At 44.1% G+C, this 18762-nt stretch overlaps 1 protein-coding gene across 1 annotated transcript in view; it reads right to left on the bottom strand.

Annotated features, from left to right (window-relative positions):
* Positions 1-246: 246 nt before the first annotated feature.
* sae1 (SUMO1 activating enzyme subunit 1) overlaps positions 247-18762 on the bottom strand; it is a 211947-nt gene continuing 193431 nt past the window's right edge. The window contains exons 7-9 of the mRNA XM_073063786.1: positions 10162-10306; positions 6157-6226; positions 247-5476 (exon numbers count right to left, since the gene is read on the bottom strand). Coding sequence (XP_072919887.1) covers positions 5384-5476; positions 6157-6226; positions 10162-10306 — 308 coding nt within the window. The 3' untranslated portion in view covers positions 247-5383. The remainder of the gene's footprint in view (positions 5477-6156; positions 6227-10161; positions 10307-18762) is intronic.

The following is an 18762-nucleotide window of genomic DNA, read 5'->3' as shown; positions in this document are numbered from 1 at the left end:
TGGAATGATGAATAAAAGGGAAAAGAGACCACAGCCACTTGTGATTATCGTAGTTAATAATTCCCCATTTCGCTTCACTCTCTTCTCAGTGCGAGTTTGATATGTTTTGTCCTGGTTGGGTTGGTCTGATTTTCTGCACAAACTCTCTTGAAATCACTAAGGGAAAGATAAAGTGAGTTAAGCACAGACAGTCACTCCAGCATGACCCAACCTTGTTGTTCAACCAAATAGAGACAAGAGAAGGTGTTTTTTTTACGAAAAAGGTCAACTTTATTTATAGAACGAACACTTGCCTGCAAAATGACAAAACTTTTAAGTAACTCAGTAAAATTTAGTCGAGTCTGCAAGATTACAATTGAATTTAAAAACCAGATTGAAGGAATAACGTGTAGGGTTTGAACAGAGAAGAACTGAGCATCATTTTGGGAAAAACCATTTTGTGTTCATCTTTAAACCGTGGAAGGCAGTCACTGTAACATAACGATTCCTTATAATGGTTCTGTGCATTTTCCAGATCCAAAGTGAAAGAATGTAAACTCTGTATTTAGCAACCAGTAAAATGAATAAATGGGAACTTACAAACATTGCTCCCCCTTCTCTCTTCTTCCATTGGCCACTCTGGTTCCCCTCTCCTCCTCACCTGCTGATCACTTCTGCTTGGTCCCCTTCTCCTTCCCTCTCTCTCATGGTCGACTCTCCTTTCCTATCAGATTCCTTCATCTCCAGCCCTTTACCTCATCCAACTATCACCTCTCAGCTTCTCACAACATCACACCCCCCACCTCGCCCCCCCCCGTCACTTGGTCTCACCAGCCAGCTTGTACTCCTTCCCCTCCCCCAACTTCTTAACCTAGCTTCTTCCCCCTAATTCTCCAGTCTTTACGAAGGGTCTCAGCCTGAAACGTTTACTATGTTCCTCGGTTAATAGAAGGGGTCCATGGCATAAAAAAGGCTGGGAATGCCTGTTGTAGGAATGCATCATCCATCGCCAGAGCTGCTTACCACCCAGGCCATGCTCTCTTCTGACTGCTGCCATCAGGTAGAAGGTACATGAGCCTCAGGACTAGTACCACCAGATTCAGTTACTACCCCTCAACCATCTGGCTCTTGAACAAAAGGGGATAGATATCTACACTCAAATATTGAGATGTTCACTTGCCCATCCATTGAGATGCTCCCACAACCAAAGATCTCACTTTAAGGATCCTTTACATTGTTATCTCATGTTCTCATTATTTATTGCTGTTTATTTATATTTGCATTTGCACAGTTTGTTGTCTTCTGCACTCTGGTTGATCTTTCATTGATCCTGTTATAGCTGCTATTCTATAGATTTGCTCAGTATGCCTGCAGGAAAATGAATCTCACGGTTGTATGTGGTGATATATATGTACTCTGATAATAACATTTACTTTGAACTTTGCCTGAGAATTATGTTATTGGGAAAAAGTCTAATACAATGTTCTTAGAGAATCACTCTTTAAATTGAAGTTTAATGCAGCTATAAAGATAGCTGGGATGACGTTCACTGTGGTATCCCAGAATAAGATAATTTCCAAGATTTCTCTTTTTAAAATAAGTAACAAAATAATTCAACCATTGTGTGGTATTGGCACCAAACAACCATATGATCACACAGTAAAACACTATTTATGTTGAAATGATTTCAGCCAGGTTTTGACAGGAATATCAGAGATAACTGGAGTGAGTGACACAGAGTTCTTTCCAAATCGCACATCGCTTGTTCTAACAGTAAAGAAAGATGCTGGCCCTAATTCCTGCCAGTCTTTTATCTCCATTAGGATTTCCCAAGGCTAATGCATCTCTGAATTAACAAACTACTTACACTGGACAACAATGATTTTGCTTGTTCTTCTCATTTACTGTATTAGAATTACTACTTATTTGAATTCCAGTCCTTATATTCCACCCATATATTGCAGAATCCTGACTTTAATCAGTTCAGCAGAGGAAGAATTTCCTGAACTGCCCCTGAAAATCCAATCCATTCATTAAGACCAAATGAATGTAGCTTTTGCCAGAAACTACGGCTAACTCCCTACCCTGTCAGTGGCTCTTGCGTTACAGCTGGTATCCTCCTGTAAAGAATGCTTTTCTGGTTGGCTGCCAGTGACTGGTGGTGTTCCGCAGGGGTCTGCGTTGGGACCGATTCTTTTTACCTTGTACGACAACAATTTGGATGATGGAATTAATGGTTTCGTTGCAAAATTTGCAGACAATACAAAGATAGGTGGAGAGACAGGTAGTGTGAGGAAGCAGGGTGGCTGCAGTAGGACTTCGACAGATTAGAAGAATGGGCAAAGAGGTGGCAGATGGAATATGTGTCGGGAAGTGTACGATCATGCACCTTGGTAGAAGGAACAAAAGCACAAACTATTTTCTAAATGGGGAGAAAATGTAAAAAAACTGAGGTGCACAGGAATTTGGGAGTGTTCGTGCAGGAGCCCCTAGAGGTAAATTTGCAGGCTGAGTCAGTTTTGAGCAAGGCAAATGCATTGTTAGCGTTAATTTTGAGAGGACTAGAATATAAAAGCAAGGAGGTAATGCTGAGGCTTTAGAAGGCACTGGAGAGGACTCGCTTGGAGTACTGTGAGCAGTTTTGGGCACCTTATTTAAGAAAGGATGTGTTGACATTGGAGAGGGTTCAGAAGGGGTTCGCGAGAACAATTCTGGAAATGAAAGAGTTATCATATGACCAGCAACTGAAGGCTCTGGGCCTGTACTCACTGGAATTTAGAAGAATGGGGGGGGGGGGCGGGGGGGAGATCTCATTGAAACCTGTTGAATGCTGACCAGCCTAGAGTGGATGTGAAGAGGATGTTACCTTTGGTGGGGAAGTCTAAGACCAGAGGCCACAGCCTCAAAATAGAGGGAGATCTATTTAGAACATAGATGAGGAGAAATTTCTTTCGCCCTATGGTTGTGAGTCTGTGCTGTGGAGGCCCCGTCATTTGGTGCATTTAAGACAGAGAGGTTGATAGGTTCTTGATTAGCTAGGGTGTGAGAAGTTACGGGGAGAAGGCAGGAGATTGGTGTTGAGGGGGATAATAAATCAACCATGATGGAGTGGCAGACAGACTCGATGGGTTGAACAGCCTAACTCTGCCCGTCTTATGGAAACCAGATATACCATGACCATATCATCATTTGGCAGATTACTCACCCATTAACTCATGTTTCTTGTCTCCAAAACACCCACTACCTTCTCACTCACTGTCTCTAACCTCTTCCAGCACCATGGAAATATCTACATTCCTCCAACTGTAGACCATTTCAAACACTTTCCATAGCTTAAACGACAGAACTGCCGATGCTTGTTCAGCGGAATGACGAAGAAAAAGACTGCCTTGAATTTCCATCACAAATATCAAGTCTCGTTCAGAAAGTCCCAGTGCATTAACTGTAATATAGGAAGCAGCCAGCTGACATGTAGCAAGCTTCCACAAACTCTAACTCTTTTGTTTTGTAACAGTAACCATAGCATCTTTTTAAACGTACAATAAACAAACATCGGAAAAGCCAACAGTGCAGCACAGTACACACCAGTGTGAGGTGTTGCACTTTGGAAGGACTAACCAGGGTAGGACTTACACAGTGAATGGTAGGGCACCAAGGAGTCTGGTAGAACAGAGAATCCTGGGAGTACAGATCCATAATCCTTGGAAGTGGTATTAAGGTAGATATAGCATGCATAAGTCAAAATATTGAGTACAGGAGTTGGGATGTTATGTTGAAGTTGTATAGAACACAAGAAAGTCTGCAGATGCTGTAAATTCAAAGCAACACTCATAAAATGCTGGGGGAACTCAGCAGGTCAGGCAGCGTCTATGGAAATGAATAAACGGTCAACATTTCAGGCTGTGGCCCTTCTTCAGGACTGAGTTCCTCCAGCATTTTGTGTGCGTTGGAGTACTGTGTGCAGTGGAAGATTTAAGATAAGTTTGGATAGGTACATGGATGGAAGGGGTATGGAGGGCTATGGTCCTGGTACAGGTTAATCGGACTAGGCACAGTAACAGTTCAGTACAGACTAGATGGGGCAAAGGACCTGTTTCTGGACTGTTGTGCTCCATGACTTTATGACCACCCTGAGAATGCAGTCTATATATTTGCGGTTGAGTCTCCGGAATGGCACTTGACCCAACAACCTGGCTATGAAGTGGAATGCAAGGCTGAAGAAGTTGTATCTAACACTAATTACTGATGGAAAATGGCACTCTCGAGAGTTGAGGCCCATCGGACCCTCACAGCCTCCAGCTGATCTCTTGCTCACTGATACCTCGGTACCTAAGGAGTGACAGAGGTCTAGTAACCTTCACATGTCTGCTCTTTAGAGCAGGTAATTAATAAAAAAACAGCCAAGTGCCAGAAAGTGGAGCATGGTCCAGGAAAGAATGCAGACACTACAGAGGAGAGGAAAAGGCAAAAGGTGAGATGTGGAGTGATACTATAGCTCAATATTAATCAACCTCCTCAAAGAGGACCACAACCATGTCATGGTTTGGAGGCTTGCGTACCGCAATGACCTGGAGAGCTAAGCTAGTTGGAGTCTGGGCTTTATGCTTTGGCTTTTGGTAGGGTCGCCCATGCCAAACAGGCCAGACTAAGTGTGGTCCACCAGTCCTCCAGGGTTCAGCTCGGGGCTACCAGCCCACGTTGGTCAAATAAAATTGTCGCAAAAGCAGCAATGAAGAATCCTTTTACATCTGAGTCTGACGGTATTCCTGAGCCTCCACCTGGGACTTTCCTGGCTGACAGTGGTGAAAACCAGAGGAAACTACTGACATGATGAAGGAAGCCCTAAAGATGGAGGACCTGCATTGCTGCCCTAAACGGTAGCGGTGTAACTGGCATTGACGTGTGAGTATTAATTAACTAAAGACATTCTCATTGGTCTCCAGCTTGAGCTGTTAACCTTTCATGGTGTGGCTTGTCAGCTGCAGTATAACTTCAGGGATGTGGATTCTCTGGCCTGGATATCATGGGTTGGTTGGGGGATGTTGGGGGCCTGCGCAAGAACACATCTGCTTATAGCATCGCTTGATACTGAAGTCTGAGCCAAAGCAATTTGAGGGAACAAGAACAACACAGATGCTTAGAACCAGATCTATTTGGACACAGAATGGCTGCGATTTCACTGCACGTGGAAGGAACCTTACTTATTTGCAATTCGGAGATTACTTCAGCACAGCTTTAGAAATGTGCCTGCGTTCAATTTATCCAAATAATTTCACTTTGTTTTTTTAATGGTAACTTTGCTTGGAAGTTCAACATATTGCTGTTTGCAGGATATTCTGGTTATTGGCTGTGAAGACTGTGCATTTATGACATCCTAAAAATGTCCGATCTTCCTCAATTTTCCTTACTTGGGCCCGATGCAGTCCACAATTCCATTACTTTTGAGTCCGTCGAAGAAGAAGAAGTTGTTGTGAGGTGGGTCTCGCTGAGACAAGGCCTGTAAAGAACACACATTCACCATGAGCCATTTCCCTGTGGCAGAGCAGACAGAGCAGAAAGCTGGCTTTCGTATCTGCTGTAACCCTCCCATTCCTAACTCTAGAGCTCACACTTGGAACATTGTGTTCAGCTTTGGTTCATTACGGGAAGGATGTGGAAGCTTTAGAGAGGGTGCAAAGGAGATTTACCAGGAGGCTGCCTGAATTAGACAGCATGTCTTGTGAGGATAGGCTGAGCAAGCTATAATCTCTAAACTAAAAAGAAATGTGGAGGGTAACGGACCAAGTATTGGGTGCTGGGACTAATAAGGAAGGATTTCCAATAGCCAGCGTGGATGAATTGGGCTGAATAAGATGTGTGATCCTATGATTCTAGCAGGCAGCATATATTGTGAGAAAGTATACAGCTAGTATGGTAGGCTTCAAGTATTTGAAGAGAGAAAACCAGAGATGTGAGAGGACCTCTTCTTTGGCGTACAGCAGAGAAACAGACTATTTCAGACAGAAATTCAATTCTGTTTGTGCCCTTCGTGACCTTCCCCACCTCCATCTCCTTTCTATCCCCGTCTCCATGAAATACACCTGCATACAATAGTGACCATCTGTGTCTATACTTGGCACAACCTGAGTCCTGAATTTATTAGTTGCTTATTGACGAGTAGTTTACAGTCTGACATACCTTTACAATTTCCTGGCTGAGCACTCCACCCACAACAGCACACACGGGTGCCAATTCTGAGAAACATGAGCTAGGGGAATCAGACGTAAAGCTTTAGAATATTAGCACAGCATTATTTGACTGCATATCAGCTAAAATATTCTTTTTATTATGACAACAAAAAGCACTTCATTTTTCTTCAACTGTGACAAACCAACAAACTCTTGGAATAAGAGAAGATTAAAAGTTTGGCTGAATTGTGTCACAAAAGCAAGGATGTAATGTTGAGAGTTTATAAAACACTGGTGATGCCACACTTGGTGTAACGTGAGCAGTTTTAGGCCCCGTATCTAAGAAAGTAGTTGCTGACATTGGAGAGGGTTTAAGGGAGGTTCACAAGAATGATTCCAGGATAGAAAGGCTTGCCATACGAGGAGCATTTGATGCCAATGGGCCTCTACTCACTAGAGTTCTGAAGAACAAGGGATGACCTCATTGAAATCCATCGAATGCTGAAAGACCTTGATAGAGTGGATGTGGAGAGTCTGTTTCCTATGGTGTGAGAGTTAAGGCCCAAAGGATACAGCCTTAGAATAGAGGGGCGTCCTTATAGAATGGAGATGAGGAGTAATTTCTTTAGCCAGAGCGTGGTGAATCTGTGGGATTTGTTGACACAGACGGCAGTGGAGGTCAAGTCTTTATGTATATTTAAGGCAGAGGTTGATAGATTCTTGATGGGATACGGGGAGAAGGCAGGAGATTGGGGCTGAGAGGAAAAAATTGATCAGTCATGCTAAAATGGTGGAGTAGATTCGATGGGCCAAACAGCCTGCTTCTGTTCCTATATCTTATGTTCTTATGACAACAACCTCTCACTCAATGTCAGCAAGACCAAGGAACTGATTGTAAACTTCAGGAGAGGGAAACCAGAGGTCCATAAGCCAGTCCTAACTGGGGGATCAGAGGCAGAGAGTCAGCAACTTTAAATTCCATGGTGTTGCTATTTCAGAGGACGTGTCCTGGGTCCAGCACGTAAGTGCAGTTGTGAAGAAAGGTGCTAAGGGCAGCCTGCAGGTGTCACCACGCTCCCAGCTCAATGTGGCATGCCCACAACTCGCTAACCCCAACCACACATCTTTGGAATGTGGGAGGAAACCAGAGCATCTGAAGGAAACCCACGTAGTCATGGGGGACGATGTACAAACTCCTTTCAGACAACTGCAGCAGTTGAACGTCGATCTTACAGCTGCCGCTGTAAAGCATTACGCTTTTAGATTCAAATGGTTCAATTTAATATCAGAGAATGCACAGTATACAGCCTGAAATTCTTACTCTCCACTGACATCCCCAAAACAAGAAACCCCATAGAATGAACGATAGTAACATTAGAACCCCAAAGCCCCTCCCCTTCCCACACACACAAGCAGCAGCAGAAGCATCGACACCCACCCTCCCCCAAAGGGATCAGGAATTATCTATCAATCATCATACTTGAGCTGCACTCCAACAGCTTGTTGCTTTGTCACAGCTGACCTATATGCAGCACACACAATACTACAGTGGCCTACAGTGCTCCTTAAGGTTATTATAGCCGGGGTTGGTAATGGAGATGAGCTCCCACTACCTATTCAATTTTTCCAATGGCACGTGTCTCAAATAGCTTCTGAAGCCCAAGTCCAACTCCTGGTCTTCACGTCTGGCTTAGCTACTAAGCCCAGCGGAACCGTTTCTACTGACAGGAGGAGGGGCAAAGACGGATTACTGGTGCCTTAAAACCAGCCACTTCGGGCAGATGGGGCTAATCAGCCGTGGTTGGCAGCTCATCTAGAAGGAAAACTCTGATCTCAAACCTCTGCTGCCTTGTGGTTATACCCACTCATGGGGAAGGCTTCGGGGAGTAAACCCTAGAGGGCGAAATCTGGAGCTGGAGTCCCTAAGGCAGCCCTACGTTGAGTTCAACACTGACTGGCAACTGACGTGATGCTGCTGGTGACAAACTCTGCCGTTCCTTTGGGCTCATCACATGTGTGGAGAGGGGGAGCTTGCTACATGGGCAACAGCTTGTACTGCCCTGGCCTAAGTATCTAGATAGCTAGGATGCAATATCATGATCAACCCTGAGCAACAGAGGCCTCAGACAACAGTGCTATGCAGGAGCAACAGGATGAACCGGAAGTGGATGGGCTACACCAGCAGAAGACCACACCAGGTTCCATTCCTATACCTAATAACATGGTCACTGAGTGCATACCTGAAATATGATTTCTCTTTCATTTATCCTTGCTGATTGCCCAGAGGTGGTTTACCAAGATGCTGCCCAGATTAGAGAACATGCCTTATGGGGGTCGGTTGAGTGAACTAAGGCTTTTCTTTTGGGGCTTAGGAGGATGAGAAGTGACTTGATAGAAGTGTATATGATAATAAGGCATAGCTCAAGTGGACAGCAAAAGAGTTTATCCCAGGGTGGAAATGGCATAATTTTAAGGCGATTGGAGAAAAGTATAGGGGATGTCACAGATAGTTTGCATCTTACACAGAGAATGCGAGTGCATGGAACACCCTGCTAGGGGTTAGGGAGATACGCTAGGAGCAGTTTAGGAACTCCTAGAATGGCACATGGATAGAAGAATGGAGGTCTATGTAAGAGGGAAGGGTAGATTGATCTTAGATCGCTGCTGTCTATAAGGAGTTTGTATGTTCTCTCCATGACCACCTGGGTTTCCTCTAGGTGCTCCGGTTTCTTCCCTCATTCCAAAGATGTACCGGCTGGCAGGTTAACTGGTCATTGTGATTATCCCATGATTAGTCCAGGATTAAATTGGGGGATTGCTGGGTGGCGCCGCTCGAAGGGCTGGAAGATCCTATTTCATGCTGTATCTCAATAAATAATGCCCTTACGAATCAAGAACCACTTTAAGTATACCCTATGTCTTGGCTTTCACAGCCATCTGTGGCAATGAATTCCATATATTCAGCACCCTCTGGCTAAAGAAATTCCTCTTCGTCTCTGTTCTAAAGATACATCCCTCTATTCTGAGGCTGTGTCCTCTGGTCCTAGACTCTCCCACTATAGGAAACATCCTCTCTACATCCACTCTATCTGTGTCCTCTGGTCCTAGACTCCCCCACTATAGGAAACATCCTCTCCACATCCACTCTATCTGTGTCCTCTGGTCCTAGACTCCCCCACTATAGGAAACATCCTCTCCACATCCACTCTATCTGTGTCCTCTGGTCCTAGACTCCCCCACTACAGGAAGCATCCTCTCCACATCCACTCTATCTGTGTCCTCTGGTCCTAGACTCCCCCACTACAGGAAACATCCTCTCCACATCCACTCTATCTGTGTCCTCTGGTCCTAGACTCCCCCACTATAGGAAACATCCTCTCCACATCCACTCTATCTAAGCCTTTCAAAATTCTGTAGGTTTCAATGAGATCCCCTTCCCATCTCATTTTTGAAACTCCAGCGTGTACAGGCCTTCAGCCATCAAACGCTCCCTCATACATTGACCCTTTCATTCCCAGGATCATTCCTGTGAACCTTTTCTGAACCCTCTCCTGCACTGGCTTTACTTGAAACTCATACTACAGTTGGGGTGAGAGATCAACTGGTGTCCCTTTAGGTCTGAACTGCAGGTCTTTTCATTTCTGAAATCATTGCCCATTCTGCTCTTTCCTTGAATTATACAGACAGAGGGTTCTGCACCTGGTCTCTTCTTGATTGAAGGCAGAAAATGGAAGACACTTCAGGGGAGAGAAGCAAGTAACATTTTGCACATCATTTCTCTCCAGGAGCTGTATGGTATTTTAAAAAGTCAGCACATCATTGTGAGCCTAAGGGCCTGTACAGTGCTGTAATGTTCTCTCCGTCACTATAGAAGAGGTACCTATGCTATAACAGTCAGCATGAGACAATTGGAGAAGCATGCAGAAAAATGGACACAGAATACTTCCTCCTTGTCAAGGTTTCTACTGTACTTGAGCACTAAGCTCCTGGGCAGAGCACAGGAAATCCAACTTACCTGATGAACTCGTCTGCAAGTAGGTCGCTCTTCACCCCCAACGAATCCAGCACATCGCTCCTCAGTTGCAGCAGCAGTTCTGAATCATCTCCGTAGCTGTCAGGTGATGGATCGCGGGCCTTCACATTCCGGAACTTCAACAGAACTGCCAGAGAAAAGAGCAATCGATGAGCACTGTGCAGAAAGTAACCATCATCCATCATCAAGGACCTCCACCATCCAGGCCATGCTGTTCCCATCAGGAAGGAGGTAGGTCCCATCAGGAGCCATAGGTCCCACACCACCAGGTTCAGGAACAGTTACTACCCCACAACCATCAGACTCCTGAACCAGTGTGGATAACTTCACTCACCACAATGAGCCTCAGGTCCCACACCACCAGGTTCAGGAACAGTTATTACTCCACAACCATCAGACTCCTGAACCAGTGTGGATAACTTCACTCACCACAATGAGCCTCAGGTCCCACACCACCAGGTTCAGGAACAGTTATTACTCCACAACCATCAGGCTCCTGAACCAGTGTGGATAACTTCACTCACCTCAGCTCTGAATTGATTCCACAACCTACAAGGCCACAGGGACTCTTCTCGCTACTACCACCAGACAGAAGTTACAGCAGTCTGATCACTGAACACAGCCTATGGATTCACTTTCAAGGACACTACAACTCACATTCTCAACATTATTGATTCAGTCCTGAAGAAGGGTCTTGGTCCGAAATGTTGACCGTTCACACATTTCCACGGACACTGCCTGACCTGCTGAGCTTGTGTGTGCAGCAGACTATCTTGTGTATATTATTTATTTATTACTATTATTACTTGTTTCTCAGTCTTCCTTTGTAGCTTTTCATTTATGCTATTGTACTTCCTTGCTCTATGTGAATGACTGTAAGAAAATGAATACTTGGGTAGTATTTGGTGACATATACATATTTTGATAATAAATTAATTTTGAACCTTTCAGTGTTTCTATATACAACTGTTTGTAAACTTTCAGCAATGTGTAGTGTGCATAGCCCTATAGTTCTGTGTTTTCTTTATGTACAAGTGTTATGGCAAGCTCAGACTGAACTTTGCCACTCTTATCAGGAGACCCCCTTATCTGACCAGCTTAGGGTGAGTTGTTGTATGTATATAGGGAGAAGGTCTTTCTTAGTTTATTTTACTTGCTCTTACATTCTGATGAGCAGCGAAGGAAATGGCCATTCTGTGTATGGAACCTCCAATGTGCAGAGGGTTACAGGCTCAGCCAGCTCCATCACAGGCACAACCCTCCCTGCCATCAGGAACATCTTCAGGAGGTGGTGCCTCACTAAGGTCCCTCATCATTGAGGCATATCCTCTTCTCATTACTACCTTCAGGGATGAGGTACAGGAGGCTGAAGACTCACACTTGACATTTTGGGATAGAGATAGTCTTTCCCATTGTTGAAATGCCTAATACCTGAGGGCATGCATTGAAAGTAAGAGAGGGTAGGGTCAAACGGGATGTGAAGGTACAACGTCCTCTTTATCTATCCTACTTGTAATCTCCTCAAAGAATTCCAACAGGTTCATCAGACAAGATTTTCCCTTAAGAAAACCATGCTGACTTTGTCCTATCTTGTCTTGTGCCACCAAATACTCCAGAACCTCATCCTTAACAATTGACTCCAACATCTTCCCAACCACTGAGGTCAGGCTAACTGCTCTATAATTTTTGCTGCCTTCCTCCTTTCTCAAAGAGTGTAGGAACATTCACAATTTTCCAGTCCTCTGGCACCATATTGGAGTCCAATGATTCTTGAAAGATCATTATTAATGTCTCTACAATGTCTACTACTACCTCTTTCAGAACCCTACAGTGCAGTTCATCTGTTACCCTTATGACTTTAAGCTTTTTGAGCGTTTTCTCCCTTATAATAGTAAATGCACTCACTTTTCTTCCCTCCGACCTTTCAACATCTGGTACACTGCTAGTGTCTTCCAATTAAAACTGAGGCAAAATACTCATTTAGTTCATCTGCAATCTCTTTGTCCCCCATTATTATTTCTCTGACCTCATTTTCTAGTGATCCCATATGCACTCTCATCTTTTATTTTCAGAGACATTTGGATAGGCGCATGGATATAAGGAAAACAGAGGGATATGGACATTGTGTGGGTAGGAGGGATTAGGTTTTGGGTCCTCTCCTCTCACACTCTGACTCATCTCTCTCTTTTTTCTTATGCTCTGCTGAAGGGTCTCAGCCTGAAACTCTTTTCCATAGATGCAGCATGGTCTGCTGAGTTCCTCAAGCATTTTGCGAGTGTTGCCTAGTTTTTTAGCGTTTTGATTTGCTTTTTAGCTAGTTGGAAAAATGCTTGAAGCTGTTATTAAAGAAGAACTAGTGAGGCATCTGGAAAGAAATGGATCCATCAGGTAGATGCAGCATGGATTCAGCAAAGACAGGTCCTGTTTGACAAACTTTCTGGAGTTCAAGGATATAACGAGTGCAGTGGATAGAGGGGAACAGATAGACGTTATTTACTTGGATTTCCAGAAAATATTCGATAAGGTACCTCATGAAAGACTTATCCATAAGGATGCATAGAGTTGGGGGTGATGTATTAGCATTGATAGAGGATTGGTTAAATAATAGAAAGCAGAGAGTTGGGATACATGGGTGTTACTCTGGTTAACAATCATGGTGAGCGGTGTGCTGCAGGGGTCAGTGCTGAGCCCGCAATTGTTCACGATATACATTAACGATTTGGAAGAGGGACCGAGTGTAATGTATCTAAGTTTGCTGACGATACTAAGTTGAGTGGAAAAGCAAATTGTGCAGAAGATACGGAGAATCTGCAGAGGGACATAGATAGGTTAAGTGAGTGGGCAAGGGTGTGTCAGATGGAGTACAATGTTGGTCAATGCAAGGTCATCCACTTTGGAAGGAGAAATGAAAGAGCAGATTATTATCTAAATGATAAAAACTGCAGCATGCTTGCTGTGCAGAGGCACTTGGGCGTGCTTGTGCATGAATCACAAAAGATTGGTTTGCAGGTGCAGTAGGCTATCAAGAAGGCAAATGGAATGTTGGCCTTCAATGCTAGAGGGATTGAAGTTAAAAGCAGGAAGGTTATGCTGCAACTGTACAGGGTACTGGTGAGGCTGCACCTGGAGTACTGTATGCAGTTCTGGTCTCCTTACTTGAAGAAGAAGGATATACTGGCTTTGGAGGTGGTGCAAAGGAGGTTCACCAGGTTGATTCCAGAGATGAAGAGATTAGACTAAGGGGAGAGACAGTCACCTGGGACTCAGGAAGAATGAGAGGAGATCTTATAGAAACATATAAAATTATGAAAGGGATAGATGAGATAGAGACAGGAAAGTTGTTTCCACTGGTAGGTGAGACTAGAACTAGGGGACATAGCCTCAAGATTTGGGGGAGAAGATTTAGGATGGAGATGAGGAGGAACTGCTTTTCCCAGAGAGTGGTGAATCTGTGGAATTCTCTGCCCAATGAGGCAGTGAAGGCTACCTCAGTAAATAAATTGGATAGCTTTTTGTACAGTAGGGAAATTAAGGGTTATGGGGAAAAAGGCAGGTAGGTGGAGATGAGCCCAGGGTCAGATCAGCCAGGATCTTGTTGAATGGCAGAACCTACTCTTGCTCCTCTTTCTTATGTTTGGCACAACATTGTGGGCTGAATGGCCTGTTCCTGTGCTGTACTCTTCTATGTATGGGTTAGTGGTGGATTAATGGTCCCATGGGCGTAATTGGGTGGCGTGGGTTCATGGAATTGCCTTTTACCATGTTGTATCAATAACTAAAAACAAATAAGGAGCAATCTAATGCTTCCCTCCAATATAATCCTCCATTTTCCATTCATCCATGTGCCCATCTAAAAGTCTCTTAAACTTCACTAACGTATCTGCCTCTACAGAAGGAACCATAAGAAATAGAGCAAATTAGACCATTCAGCCCATTGACTCCACTCCCCCATTCCATCATGGAGAGTTGTAAACAGTCAGCTTCATCATGGATATGAACCTCCATAGCATCCAGGATACCTTCATGGAGCGATGCCTCAAAAAGCTGGCATCCATCATTGAGGACCTCCAACACCCAAGTTATGCCCTCTTCTCACTGCTACCATCAGAGATGAGGCACACACCCAGCAACTCAGGAACAACTTCTTCCCCTCTCCATCAGGTTTCTGAACGGACACTGAACCCATGAACACTACCTCACTGCTTCTCATATTTTTAATTGTGCACTACTTATTTAATATATATACTTACTGTAACTCGTGTTTTTTAAATATTATGTATTGGATTGTACTGTTGCTGCAAAGAGAACAAATTTCAAGACATATGCTGGTGATGTTAGACCTGATTCTGATTTCACTCTTCCTCATTCTTCTGCATTCTCGCTGTAACCACTGATGCCCTGACTAATCAAGAACCTATCAACCACTTTAAATATACCCAATGACCTGGCCTCATCAGCCATTTGCGGCCATCATAAGATGCAGCCACAACTGACAAATAATGTACAGGTGTCCACTATATTAGCTATATCTGCTCTTTATGCAGATATCTAATCAGCCAATCATGCGGTGGCAACTCAGTGCATAAAAGCATGCAGACATGGTCAAGAGGTTCTGGTGATGTTCAGACCAAACATCAGAATGGGGAAGAAATGTGAGCTAAATGACTTTGGCCACAGAAAGATTGTTGGTGCCAGATGGGATGATTTGAGCAGCCATTCAGAATGCTCTCAGAGGCCATTTTATGAGGTACAGGAGGTACCAATAATGTGGCCACACAGTGTGAGTCAGGGGTCACCAAAACTTTTTGCACCGTGGACCGGTTTAATATTGACAATATTCTTGCGGAGGGTGTGCGTGAGGGTGTTAATCACGATCGGAATGCAGGTGATAAGTCAACTATAAGACACTTATAAGGGGCTAATACACTCTGGCGCGAAGGTATCACTGCGTTTAGGCGACTGATGACCTCACATGCGTTCAACAGTGGCCATGACAGGGAATGAGGAAAGGTGCAGTTGACTCATATCGTTTCATATCACCAAATCATATCATTCCCGCACAGCCCGGTAGCACATGCTTTGTGGCCCGGTGTTTGGGGACCACTGGTGTAAATGAAAACAAGTAAAACCTAAATGGGTTTCATCTGTAGCATTTCACAGTATGAAATGAAATCAGTTACCATATATTGAATTAGAGGTGACAATGAAACATAGAGAGCCCTCCGTCGGTCGGAGTTGATCCTAGGTGTTGCGTCATAGCCGTTTATTGTTAGTTGATACTCAAGCCAGGGCAGTGTGATATGGAGAGCAAGCTGTTGCCCTCGCAGCAGGCTCCCCTTCTCCACACAGCTGATGAATGGCACAGTGGCGTTGCAGGAATTGCTGGTTAGAGCTGAATTCAATGTAGGACCTCCTTTGGGAATCCAGCTCTAGACATTTCCCTTGGGGGTTTACTCTCAGAGATCAGAGCTTTCCTTTTCTGAGATGAGCTGCCAACCACAGCTGACGAGACCCCCATCTGCCCCACCCTTTCTTCCTGTGCCTTGCCACAGATGAGACCCATTTAGCTTTTACTTGCTTGCATTTACACTCAGAGCCTCCTGTCCCTCATAAAGGTGTCACTGAGTGTATTTACAGTGGCATGCAAAAGTTTGGGCACCCCTGGTGAAAATTTCTGTTACTGTGTATAGTTGTGAGTAGAAGGTGAACTGGTCTCCAAAAGTCATAAAGTTAAAGATGAAACATTCTTTTCAACATTTTAAGCAAGATTAGTGTATTATTTTTGTTTTGTACAATTTTAGAGTGGAAAAAAAGGAAAGGAGCACCATGCAAAAGTTTGGGCACCCCAAGAGATTTGAGCTCTCAGATAACTTTTACCAGGGTCTCAGACCTTAATTAGCTTGTTAGGGCTATGGCTTGTTCACAGTCATCGTTAGGAAAGGCCAGGTGAGGGTGGGGGGGGGGGGGGGTTTGTGGTTTGGTGTTTCTGCTGGTGCGAGTGGGGCTGAGTGCCGATGCTTTTCCTGTTGCTTGTGCGGGGGTGGGGGGGGTGTTGTTTCTATCAATCATTCTGTGGGGTTTCTTTTTTTGTAGATGTCTGTGAAAAGTATGAATTTCTGTTTGTTTATTGTATACATTCTCTGATATTAATAAACCTTTGAGTCATAGTAAAGTACAGCACAGAAACAGACCCTTCAGCCCATCTAGTTTGTGCTGAACCAATCAAATTGCCTACTCCCATCGAGCTGCATTGGGACCATAGCCCCCACACCCCTACCATCCATGTACCTATCCAAACTTCTGTTCAACGTTGAAATCGAGCTCGCATGCACACTTGGGCTGGAAGATTTGCTAAAAAAAATACCTACTTCAATATATTTTAAATATAGAAAATGAGACAGTAAAATGTAAAACTGGGAGGCTGAATACTTTTTCAAAGCACTGTATGTCAGTGAAAAACTTGTCTATCGAGCAACTCGTCCTTCAGTTGGGGGATCTGGAGAAGATTGTAACCGGACCTGCGAGGAGCTGCCCTCCACTCTTGTGGCAGGAGTGATCTCTCTCTCCCTCACTGGTGAGAGAGAACTTGACTGAGATACCTAAGTGCTGGTTTGTGGACTGAAGTTTTTGATGGACTCTAGATCTAGATCCAGAACTCTTTGAGGAGCTTTTGCTTTTGCCTGCATGGTAGAGAGTCGGACATTCATTCTTTTGGGTTTCTTCTTTCGTGGACGTCTGTGAAGAGTTAGAATTTCATGGTGTATACTGTATACCTCCTTCGATAATAAATCGAACCACCTGAATCAGATGCTGCTCTGCAGCTAGCTGGTCAGCACAAGTGCAGACCTAGCAATTCTTGACAACTTTTATTTTCTGTAACCATTTCCTGTGACTCAGTTCGTTAATTTTTTTCTCACTTTTTAATCATGGAAACAAAATGTTTATCAGTTGAATCAGCAGTAAGGTTTAGGAAAGTTTCGCACATCACTACCATCATTATTAATTTCCTGTACAGGTTATTCAGCGCTTTGTTTAGCTACCAACCAGAAGGATCTAGTTAATTTCGTGTCATCTTTTTTTCAGCTGTTTTTCCATTTCCAACAATATCATTTCTACCTGAGAAACAGAGCCTTTGGAGGTTCTTTCTTTGGCAGAGGTACAACTGTTGCTTGCCAATGGCTCTGTTAATGTACAGGCTGGTATAGAAACACCAATGCTTAATGGAGAAATCTTCAAAAAGCGGTGCAGTTGCCCAGTCCATCACAGGCAAAGCCTTCCCCATCACTAAGCATATTTACAAGGAGCACCCCCCGAAGAAAGCAGCATCCATTATCAAGAACCTCCACCATCCAGGACATGCTCTCTTTTTGCTACTACCATCAGGAGGTACAGAAGCCTTAGGTCCCACACCACCAGGTTCAGGAACAGTTATTACCCCACAACCATCAGGCTCCTGAACCAGTGTGGATAACTTCACTCACCACAATGAGCCTCAGGCCCCACACCACCAGGTTCAGGAACAGTTATTACCCCACAACCATCAGGCTCCTGAACCAGTGTGGATAACTTCACTCACCACAATGAGCCTCAGGTCCCACACCACCAGGTTCAGGAACAGTTATTACTCCACAACCATCAGGCTCCTGAACCAGTGTGGATAACTTCACTCACCACAATGAGCCTCAGGTCCCACACCACCAGGTTCAGGAACAGTTATTACTCCACAACCATCAGGCTCCTGAAGCAGTGTGGATAACTTCACTCACCACAATGAGCCTCAGGTCCCACATCACCAGGTTCAGGAACAGTTATTACCCCACAACCATCAGGCTCCCGAACCAGTGTGGATAACTTCACTCACCTCAACTGAAATGATTCCACAATCTATGGACTCACTTTCAAAGTCTGAAAATCATGTTCTCAGTATTAATTAATTAATCAGCTAATTAATAGAAATTATTGCATTTCCAGTTTTCCTTCTTTTGCACACTTGTCAGTCTTTGTGTGTAGTTTTTCATTGATTCTATTTATTTCTTTGTTATACTGTGAATGCTTGCAAGAAAATGAACATCAAGGTAGTATGTGGTGATATATATGTATGTTGACAATAAATTTTGAGCCATAGAAAAGTATAGCATATAAACTGGCCATTCGGCCCATCTAGTCCATGCTGAACCATTTAAACTGCCCACCCTCACTGACCTGCACCGGGACCATAGCCCTCCCTATCCATGTACCTATGCAAATTTCTTCTAAACATTGAAATTGAGCTCGCATGCACCACTTGCGCTGGCAGCTCGTTCCACACTCTCACCACCCTCTGAGTGAAGAAGCTTCCCCTCATGTCCCCCTTAAACTTTTCATTTTTCACCCTTAACCCATGACAACCTCTAGTTGTAGTCCCACCCAACCTCAGTGGAAAAAGCCTGCTTGCACTTACCCTGTCTATACCCCTCATAATTTTGTATACCTTTATCAAATCCCTCAATTTTCTACATTCCAAGGAATAACGTTCTAACCTATTCAATCTTTCCTTATAACTCAGGTCCTCCAGACCCAGCAACATCCTTGTAAATTTTCTCT

The sequence above is a fragment of the Hemitrygon akajei genome, chromosome 12 (genome assembly GCF_048418815.1).
Source record: "Hemitrygon akajei chromosome 12, sHemAka1.3, whole genome shotgun sequence".
NCBI classification, from domain to species: Eukaryota; Metazoa; Chordata; class Chondrichthyes; order Myliobatiformes; family Dasyatidae; genus Hemitrygon; species Hemitrygon akajei.
The sequence above is the reverse complement of the archived record's forward strand: the minus strand, read 5'-3'. Positions and strand labels throughout refer to the sequence as shown.